Source organism: Coffea arabica, chromosome 7e (genome assembly GCF_036785885.1).
Source record: "Coffea arabica cultivar ET-39 chromosome 7e, Coffea Arabica ET-39 HiFi, whole genome shotgun sequence".
Lineage (NCBI taxonomy): Eukaryota > Viridiplantae > Streptophyta > Magnoliopsida > Gentianales > Rubiaceae > Coffea > Coffea arabica.
This window is the reverse complement of record NC_092323.1, coordinates 43,324,575-43,335,751: the sequence shown is the minus strand read 5'-3', so window position 1 is coordinate 43,335,751 and position 11,177 is coordinate 43,324,575. Positions and strand designations below refer to the sequence as shown.

The window sequence follows — 11,177 nt, the reverse complement described above, 5'->3', positions numbered from 1 at the left end:
AATAACCTAATGGTCAAATTTGCATTTAGCTCTTCACAAAATGCCCTAGAAACATCCTAAATTCCAAACTAACTACAATCTATTAAGAAGTTTATGCCTGCAAAAGATTTGGCAATCCAACAAATTGCATGCATCATCACAAACCAAACATAACAAAAAGCAGAGGAGATAATTCATCCATGATGATCAAATCAACTCATAACTAATTACTTGATTGAAGTTGAGCAATCTTCATCAACTTTCATCCAGTTCCAAGCCTTGAGATCCTTCCCAATCAAGAAAGAAATGAAAGCATCAAGACAAGCATACTCCACTTGATGCTCACTAAGCCAAAATTCATCCCAATCACTTCTTCCAACCCATTCCTCCTTCTTCACACCTTCCATTCCCACCACCAATTCAGCCAACTTTTCCATGGATATTTTCTTGCTGTAACCTCTCTCCTCACTCGCCACATCCACCAAATCAACAAGCGTTGAAGAGACGCACAACTCATGCTTCGAACATCGCAGCAAGGCACCATCATTCTTGTTGGAGACACCGACAAATGTGATGTTAGGGCTGGAGAGGAAGCGCCGGAGTTTGAGCGGCGCGTGGGGCGCGTGGAGCAGTTGGAATACGAGACATTGGTGTCCAACGCATAGTTGGAGGGTGGCGGGAGACTTTCGATGTCCGGGAGTCCATTGTACGCCTAGACCGACCACTAGGCGGCCTTTGCGAATACGGTAGACGTGATGGCGGCAGATTCTGAAAAGCCAGTGTTTGACTACGGAAGGGGTGGAAGTGACGGTGGTGTAAACGAGATGCGGGAGGCGTATTACGACGAAGTTGCGTCGGCGCTGAGGCTCTGATGAGGCTAGTTGTCTTGTGATTGTCGTCCTGTTAGTCATTTTGATGGTTTCTCTGCAGAATAACTACTGTGTTTAGTGTGTGTCGATTATGCGGTTATCGGAGATGAGGGTTCTAGACAACTATAGCGGTTGGCCTATGTAGAACTGAAATAGTTAAAACGGATGATTTTTTTTTTATTTGGGTCTTTAAGGGTAATCAATTTCCAAAACAAAAATAGTTATATGCAAATACTCATGTTCATCATTGTTTGTCCGTAAAAATCTGTAGTAGATAAATTGTTGAAGGGAAGAATGCAGTTTTAATTCCTAAACCTTGGGCTGTACTTCGCCAAAAATTTAGAAAAAAAAAAAAAAAAAGAACTGAAGAAGTTTGGGATGAACCAAATTGGTTTCTTTTGTTTAAAGAATATAGATAACTTATTAGGAAAATTGATATTCAACCAGTCATTTATAGAGGTGTGCAAAAAAGTCAGATTACCTAATTGGCTGCTGAACTCGAAATTCAATACTATTCGTATTCACAATAGTCGAATTAGAAACGAATTTGGATTTAACAGTTCCCATTAGTGTGACCAAATTCGAACCCACTAAATCGAATACGGGTACGATGACCAAATTGGTATCATTTGGGATATTAGTTTAGCAACTTCCCTTGAGATTTCTAACATGATACCCCTGAATTTTAAAAAATCTCATCTACCGCCCTTTTTTAACTTTTTGTAATTTTTGTCATCCCATTTCAAAAGATATAATTTAAAAACTCATTTTGAGAGAGATGAAATATTTCTATTCCAAAATTACGCTTTTCTTATGGACCTTTAGTTTTCATGACAAACCAAATTAAATCCTTAAGAATTATAACATATTACTGACGTTGAAATATCTTTTACAATTATTAAAAGTCATTGATCAAGACAAGAAATGTAAAAGAAAAAATTGTTATAATTAGAAAAGGATAACATTTTGTGCCTTGAAAATACCTCAAGTAAGTTTCTAATTATTTTGTTAATAATTTTTCTTTTTCTTGTTATCAAGCCATCGATTTAGACAAAAAGGTTAGAACATTAAAAAAAATTCTAAACAATTTATAAAATTCTAAATTCATCCAAAACTTTGTAATAAAGATAGTTACTTTATGTTTTTGAAAGTACTTCAAATGAGTTTGTAAACATAATTTTAGACATTGTTTTGTTTTTGTTATTCAAGTCATCGATCTATATAAAAAAAATTTAGAAAGTTCAAAATTCTAAAATTTACAATACTCCTCAAATTCACAAAAACGTTTTACAATGAATGATTTTTTTATTGCTAAAGTACGTTAAGCATACTCTTAAATAGTAGTCTTATGTATCTTAGAAACACCTACTGGTATAATTTATTCTATTATAATATGCTTTCACACTATTTGTCTTTATTTTCAAACTTTTAGTAATATATGTTCACTTTTGAAAAAATAGTAGGATAACACAAGGGCAATTTTGGCATGAAAAACATTTCTTCTCCCCAAATATGAGTTTCTTAATAATATTTTTTGAAATGGGTTAATATTTCGCTTGCACCATAAACACATTTTCCAACTCACCTTTTTATATTTCCAACTCACCTTTTTATCTCACATACATCACATCACAAAAAGTGCTACAGTAATTATTTCAAATAATATTTCAAATAATACCCTATCCAAACAATGTTACAAAAATTTGAAAATCAGTGACATAGGTGAGATTTTTCAAAATTTAAGGATACCAAGTGATATTCCTACAAAACCTCTATTCTTATATATAAACACACACATAATTGAAGAGGGGAAAAAATGAAAAGGACAAGTGTCAAACTTTGGGTAGTAAATTTACAAGTGTTAACACGCAAAAGTAAAAGCATGAGTCACCATATGTAAAAGATTATCCAATTGCTGAAAAATCTCAATCATCATTCATTCTTTTTTAAATAACTCACCGACTGTAGACCAATTTTGAGAGACATAATTTCTAGTTGCTATCATTCTCTTTCTTTTGGTCAATTTACTTCAACTTTTTAAACCTTTCCATGAATTTTGATTTTCTTCAAATCGGTTGCAATCTATTTTATGTAATCTTCGCTTCAATTTTTTCTTAGATTGTGTTTAGTAGTTTAACTAATTCAGTTCCTTCATGTCAACATATGTTTATATATCTAATCGTGGAAATTTTAAAGTAAAATTCTTTCTCCAATTTTTTGTATTATCTTTGTTTTTTTACCTTAATTTTGACAATTACATCCTATCCTATATATATAAAAAAACGACTTGTTGTTTGATAGTTGGATAATTTTCATTTAACCTTTTCGAGGGGCAAGTTAGGCAATGCAGCACGAGTGTACAAATCATTAACGGTATAGTACTAGCATTGAATGTGCATCGGTGTGCATTACCCACTCTATCCTTAGTGGATTGATACTTATACTACTGATGTGTAGCTATTCAGCTATTGTTTCGGCTTTGCACTTCTAAATAACCGTTACTATTGATTTGTAATTGCTGCAAATCTTCATGCAAGTCATTGAGTTTCTGCAAAGAGATCCAAGGGTTACATTGAATAATTGGAGCATGATTATGCGGACATGAATACATTGAGAAGAACATTAACTCAATCCTTTATAGTAGAAGTGTAACTGTTGGCTTTTTCTCTTCTAAATTTTTCACAAAATGAATTCAGCAGATGTAAAAAGTTGGATCATTAGAGTGAGCAATTATGGCTTCTTTAATACAATAGTAATGATTGGAAGATGAGGGACCTGTTGGAAAGCATGTTTGAATGGAAACTGAAAGTTTTTGGCTTTTCTAAAGCATTTGTTGAGCAGTTTTTTTTAGCAACCTGCAATAATGAAGGACGTAAACACAATAAGGTTGCATGAGTTGCTTAAGCTCTATATCACCAAGGTGGTCCCTGAAGAGGTAGGGTTTCTTGCATTGTGTTTTTCAGGTAGATACTATCTATGTGTATATCGAATTTTTGAATGAAACAATGACAAATATTGTGTACTTTAAAAGTTGTAATTATATTTGTAACTGTATTCTTGAATTTTCATGTTTGCCAGCAACTGAGGTATAACTGTAAAACAAGGGGTTTGTCCAGCAACAGCTTTTTGATTAAGGTACTTTCTAAAACAATTGTTCTAATTAATGAATGCATTATTGGTGTTCATGCATTGTTGTACTAGAATTACAATTGTGTTTTCCGCAATTGTGTTATGCATCTGATTTCTACAATTTAGACTTGCTAATTAGACTTATATTGTCCTTTTCAATTTATCTGCAAGCCTACATGTCAGTTAAATTGCAGTAGTTGGAAACATAAATAGGCACTAATTAACAAAAGCACACCAAACATTCCTAAATATCTAAGCATATGATAGTTTTATGGCTAGGGACTCCTATTTGTTAATTACTTCAGGAGAAACAATTTACAATCTGAAATAGTACAATTTTAGAATTAAGGATTTACAATCAGTTGTTTGATTTTCTTTCTAATCATTACAATTGCAAGGACGAAAGTGATTCTTTTTTTTTACATATAAATGTTTTCACAATAAATTTAGAAAAAATTCCTACTGACTTGTGATTATGTGATTAAATGACCATTTAGTTATTTTACATTTCTCCACTTAAACAAATTAGTGTATTTGATTCTATTTGTGCATTTAAAAATCACTATACTTTCTCATTTGCTTACCAATATTGATAGTATTTTTTACTTTTTTAATCTCATGATGCTTAACAAATTATAATACAGGTACTCACTCCTGTGCAGTGTGCAAGCTTCTTCCCCAGTAAGTAATACATACGGGATGAACTGTCGAATTCTCTTCCACAATTTTTTTACTCTCCTGACAAGTACGTTAAATTTCCATTGGCTCTTTCATTCTAGGCTGATTGAATGTTTTTCCTCCTCTTTTTATTTTCATTTTCCACTAAATGTATGATTTTTCTTTTTCTTTAACCCTTCCATTCGCTAACAACATAATGCTTTTATTAGTCCTAGACATATCTCTCCTTCCCCCACCCCGGCCCTTTTCCTCTCTTTCTTCGACCCCCTATTTCCCACGGCATCTCTATCTCTCTCTCTCTTGTCTTCGTCCTAGGGTATATTGAAGATGTCAGGCGCTGCACTTGACATAACTCTTGACGATCTCATCAAGCAGAATAAAAAACCTAGCGGTGGAGGTGGCGGCCGCGGCCGCTGATAAGAGTATATTTTATGTATTTTTAGTGTGCTTTATTGGTTAGTTTTGGTGTGTTTTATTTAATTTTATAAATAATTAACTAAGATTCTAGTGAAAATATGCATTTTGTGGTTAAAAATGTGAAAATTGCATTTCTATGGATTTTTATGATAAAAACTTCATATTTTACAGGTTTATTGATTCAATCATCAAATGGAGTGCATTGAGAATATAATTTGATGATTGATGATGGATTAAAGTGATAAAAATAGAATATGAAGTGTGAAAGAAGAAATGCAATTAAAGTCAAAAGGAAGCAAGATGTTCAGCTTTGACACGTTTTTGTATTTTGGCTATATCTTGAGTTACATACATTGGATTGAGATGATTGTTGAACCATTTTTGAAGCTAAGAGATAGATCTACATTTGGTATGAAGATATCAAAGTCCAATTCGGCTGTTTTCCTAGTCAAAATGTCGAAATGCAGAAGTAAAAGTCTGCTGCTGAGAGCTGAAAATGTGGAATTGACCAGTCAGTGGTATTTTTATCATATCTTGGTCCTCAAAACTCCAAATTGGATGATGCTTGAAGCATTGGACAGCTATTTCAATGGACTACAACTTCTATGTTTTGAACAAGAGGCAATTCAGCCGCCATCATAGAGAAAATAGCAGTTGAAGTAGCCAGATTCTGGTCAGAAATAGCTGCTCTCCACTGGTACAACCTGTTTTCTCCTTCAATAATTCACAGCTATGGATGAACGTATGACAACCAATTAACAACTGTAAAAGGGATGTTTCAAGCCTCATTTCCTGACTGCATTCATCTATATATAGCCATGGACTTGCAAGATTCAAAATAACTTTGCAAGGCTAGGAAAACTCACAAAAAATGTAGTGTTCACTAGTTTTTCTTAGTTCATTAGTATAGTATAGGTAGAGTAGTTTATCCTTCTTGTATTTGTAGTTAGATTTGGAGGACGATTAGAGGAGCAAAGATGGAGAGTTTGAACCTCATGTGACAAGGGTGACTTTTCTCCTATCACTTTCTCTTTTGTATTTGAATTCATGTTTAACTATAATACAAGTTTGGTGTTTGTTTTTACCATGTTTAGTTAAAGTTTATGCCTAGAGTATGGATGAACTTTCTACATCTTGTTTATGATTTTTACTTAGTTATTTGATGATATTATTTTGAGCAAGTTATTTATTATTTTTGCTTTTCTAATCATGATTAATCGGCCATTAATTGTGAATAAGAGTATATTTTACGTATTTTTAGTGTGCTTTATTGATTAGTTTTGGTGTGTTTTATTTAATTTTATAAATAATTAACTAAGATTCTGGTGAAAATATGCATTTTGTGGTTTAAAATGTGAAAATTGCATTTCTATGGATTTTTATGATAAAAATTTCATATTTTACAGGTTTATTGATTCAATCATCAAATGGAGTGCATTGAGAATATAATTTGATGATTGATGATGGATTAAAGTGATAAAAATAGAATATGAAGTGTGGAAGAAGAAATGCAATTAAAGTCAAAAGGAAGCAAGATGTTCAGCTTTGACACGTTTTTGTATTTTGGTTATATCTTGAGGTATATACTTTGGATTGAGATGATTCTTGAACCATTTTTGAAGCTAAGAGACAGATCTACATTTGGTATGAAGATATCAAAGTCCAATTCGGCTGCTTTCCTGGTCAAAATGTCGAAATACAGAAGTAAAAGTCTGCTGTTGAGAGCTGAAAACGTGGAATTGACCAGTCAGTGGTATTTTTATCATATCTTGGTCCTCAGAACTCCAAATTGGATGATTCTTGAAGCATTGGACAGCTATTTCAATGGACTACAACTTCTATGTTTTGAACAAGAGGCAATTCAGCTGTCATCATAGAGAAAATAGAAGTTGAAGTAGCCAGATTCTGGTCAAAAATAGCTGCTCTCCACTGGTACAACCTGTTTTCTCCTTCAATAATTCACAGCTATGGATGAACGTATGACAACTAATTAGCAGCTGTAAAAGGGATGTTTTAAACCTCATTTCCTGTGTAATTGGTTGTCATACGTTCATCCATAGCTGTGACAGGAAATGAGGTTTAAAACATCCCTTTTACAGTTGCTAATTGGTTGTCATACGTTCATCCATAGCTGTGAATTATTGAAGGAGAAAACAGGTTGTACCAGTGGAGAGCAGCTATTTCTGACCAGAATTTGGCTACTTCAACTGCTATTTTCTCTATGATGGCGGCTGAATTGCCTCTTGTTCAAAACATAGAAGTTGTAGTCCATTGAAATAGCTGTCCAATGCTTCAAGAAATATCCAATTTGGAGTTCTGAGGACCAAGATATGATAAAAATACCACTGACTGGTCAATTCCGCGTTTTCAGCTCTCAGCAGCAGACTTTTACTTCTGTATTTCGACATTTTGACCACGAAAATAGCCGAATTGGACTTTGATGTCTTCATACCAAATGTAGATCTGTCTCTTAGCTTCAAAAATGGTTCAAGAATCATCTCAATCCAATGTATGTAACTCAAGATATAGCCAAAATACAAAAACGTGTCAAAGCTGAACATCTTGCTTCCTTTTGACTTTAATTGCATTTCTTCTTTCACACTTTGTATTCTGTTTTTATCACTTTAATCCATCATCAATCATCAAATTATATTCTCAATGCACTCTATTTGATGATTGAATCAATAAACCTGTAAAATATGAAATTTTTATCATAAAAATTCATAGAAATGCAATTTTCACACTTTAAACAACAAAATGCATATTTTTCACTAGAATCTTAGTTAATTATTTATAAAATTAAATAAAACACACCAAAACTAACCAATAAATCACACTAAAAATACGTAAAATATACTCTTCTCAGCGGCCGCGGCCGAGGCCGTGGCTCCGGTCCCGGTCCCCGTCCTAGTCCCCTCCCGTCGATTCAATAACCGTGCCGCCAATCGAGCCACTCCTTACAGCGCTCCTAAGGCGCCTGACTCGGTGTGGACGCACGACATGTTTTCTTCGGATCAGGCTATGGCCTATGCCGGCCAACTCGGCGTCGGTGGGGGCGGCGGCAGCCGAGCGTCTGCGATTGAGACTGGAACCAATCTGTATATTTCCAATCTAGATTACGGTGTCTCTAATGAGGATATCAAGGAACTGTTTTCAGAGGTTGGTGACTTGAAAAGATCTACAATACATTATGACAGGAGTGGTAGATCAAAGGGAACAGCAGAAATAGTCTTCTCTCATCGGCAAGATGCAGCAGCAGCTGTCAAGAAATGCAATGGTGTTCAGCTTGATGGTAAACCAATGAAAATAGAGATCGTTGGAACAAATATTGTGACTGCTGCTGCTGGACCTCAATTTCCAGGTAGTGCTTTTGGTGACTCAAATGGAATCCCTAGAAGTGGACAAGGCAGGGGTGGCTCCTTTGGAAGGCCACGAGGTGCAGGGGGACGTGGTCGTGGATTTGGGAGAGGTCGTGGACGAGGAAGAGGTCGTGGTGAGAAGATGTCTGCAGAAGCTCTTGATGCTGATTTAGAGAATTATCATAAAGAATCAATGGAAGACAATTAAGCAAAGGGATGTCTTCTAATTCCTTTTTGCCATAAACCTATTGTGGCCTTTGTGTACTAGTAGCCTTTTTTCTAGAGTGACAAGAAAGTAACTTGTAGGGAGATAGAACCCTTGGTTTGGGAGCTTGGCTTTATAATTGTTCGTCCTCTCATTTGGATATGTTACTTGGGATGGAGATATATGTGTTGCGAACCTTTTGTTTTTACATACTCAAACTGGTTACATATTCAAGTAGTGGAGGATCAGGTGGCACTTGAACTTTATTTTCACATCAAGACAAAGCATTGCCTGGAAACAGAGGAGGGAAGTTCAGGCACTCTGAAAAGCCTCTCTTTGAAATGCTAGGATTCCTAATTCTGTTTTTCTTCGATTATGTTTTGAGTATTTATTTATTTATTTGAGATTCTGTCCTTAGTTTCCTGGGGATGTTTTCTTAGAAAAAAAAAAAGTCCTAAACATATCTCTGATTGATATTCCTTTGTTATTTTTTAAATAGCTTTAACAATATTCACAATGAGTCCAAGTATTTTACCTTCCTTTTCAGTCTATGATGATAATTTAAGTAAGTCATAAATGATAAAATTCATCTTTTCTTAGACTTCCTAAAATTACTTTCATTACTATAATTTTGTTTGACCTGACATACTAATTGGTATCAAACAACTTCTTTGAGTTACTTTCATTGCCATAACATAATAATCTTCTTGAGATATTGTGCTAATTATCCTTAATCATCATTTATTCCTTATCTAACCAATTGCTGACAAATATTCATCAGCATTCATTCTTTTTTTAATAACTCAAACTAATTTTGAGAGATCTAATTTCGGTTCGCTATCATATTTTCTTTATTTTCAATTTACTTAAACATTTCTACCTTACTATCAATTTTCATTTCAATTTCTGCTTAGTTTGTGTTTAATACCTTAATTAATTCAATTCCTTCATGTCAACATTTGTATATATCTGATTTTGGAAATTTTACAGTAAAATTCCTTCTCCAATTTTTTGTGTTATCTTTTTTTTCTTTCCTTTAGTTTTAATAATTACAAAGTACATATGGGATGAACTATTGGATTTTCTTCCACTTTTTTTTTTTTAGCCCTCCTCATGTGTACGTTAAATTCCATTAACTCCTTTATTCTCGGCTGATTAAATGATTTTTCTGCTCTTTTTATTTTCGTTTTCCATTAAGTGTGTGATTTCTCCTTTTCTTTACCCCTTCCGTTAGGTAAATTACATATTACTTTCTCCTTACCATATCTCTAATTGCTGTTCATTTTTTAAATAACTTTAACTATATTCATAATGTGTCCATGTACTTTCCTTTTCAATCTACGATGACAATTTAAGTAAGTCATAAATATTAATATTTATCTTTTCTTAGACTTCCTTGAGTTAAGTTCATTACTATAATTTTGTTTAACTTGACTTACGTATATGATTTGCCTCAATGTTCTATAATCCATTCCTAAAGGTTGATGCAGGAACAATTTAAGTTCAAGGTTAAGAAAAGAAATGGAATCATGGCTTCATTTTGTCATTACTGTTTATCCTCATCACTTCGGGTTGCTGAATTTTTCTATATTTGTTCCTTATTTATATAAAATATTTATATTACGACATATATTTTGAATTGATCAGCCAAATATAGCTTAAGGACTTCTTTTTTTTTTTTTTTGGTAACATTAACTGATGTTGGAATCTCTCAATTTTCTCTTCCTCAATTTACAGTATTAATACTAGATTTTAATTTTTTTTAAATCTATTGACAAATTGCTCACTTTAATTTATTACTGAACCTATTGCAAATGAACTCCCATATATGCAACCTTATTTCTTCCAATCACTCAAAACGTTTTTGACCCTATATATCGGTTTACTATTTCTTTCTCATTACCCATCTCTCTCCTGTGTTCTTCTATAATTGCTCCCCGATTAATATAACTTTTGACTTTTTAATGTTTAGGATCAAGTAATATCTTAACCAGTGTAGACTTCTTTTCATTTACTCTCTCTGCATTAGATTAATATTACACTTTAAAGTTGAAATCATTTCTCCTGATTTTTTCTTCTATTTATCATTGCTCTTCCTATGATATCTGAAAGACATCTTCTTAAAATATTCACGGGTAGAAGCATTAAACACCCCCCCCCCCCCAACACAAAAACCCAAAACCCTTGAACTTTACCTTCAGTTGCACTATATCCCTCTCAACTCAATAAATAGACACTTTGTCCCCCTATTTTATGTTTTAGGACAAAAGTGCGCCTTCCATATTAATTAGTATTTTATTTCTTTTTCTCATTTTTGCTCTTTTCTATTTGCCCATTTTCTTTATATTTTTTAGTTTTTTCCCTTCTTTTACGTGATCAAATACTTTCTTTTTTTTACTATTATTATCCATATATTAATTTTAATTTTCTTAGTTTTCATCTTTATTTATTTCTATCTTTTTTACTTTTGTTATTGAAAGTAATATTATCATAAAATCTAGGTTATAACAAAGTATATGTTATTTATATGAATAAATTATT

General features: G+C 33.2%; 2 protein-coding genes across 2 annotated transcripts; one reads left to right on the top strand and one right to left on the bottom strand.

Moving 5' to 3' along the window:
- Positions 1-206: 206 nt before the first annotated feature.
- Positions 207-890, bottom strand: LOC113700874 (3'-5' exonuclease-like). The gene has a single exon (XM_027221304.2). The coding sequence runs from the start codon at positions 888-890 to the stop codon at positions 207-209; it is 684 nt and encodes a 227-aa protein (XP_027077105.1).
- Positions 891-7,854: 6,964 nt separating this feature from the next.
- On the top strand, positions 7,855-8,964 carry LOC113700873 (THO complex subunit 4A-like). The gene has a single exon (XM_072060470.1). It carries the CDS (start codon positions 8,073-8,075, stop codon positions 8,637-8,639), a length of 567 nt encoding a protein of 188 aa, XP_071916571.1. The 5' UTR covers positions 7,855-8,072; the 3' UTR covers positions 8,640-8,964.
- The last annotated feature ends 2,213 nt before the right edge of the window (positions 8,965-11,177 follow it).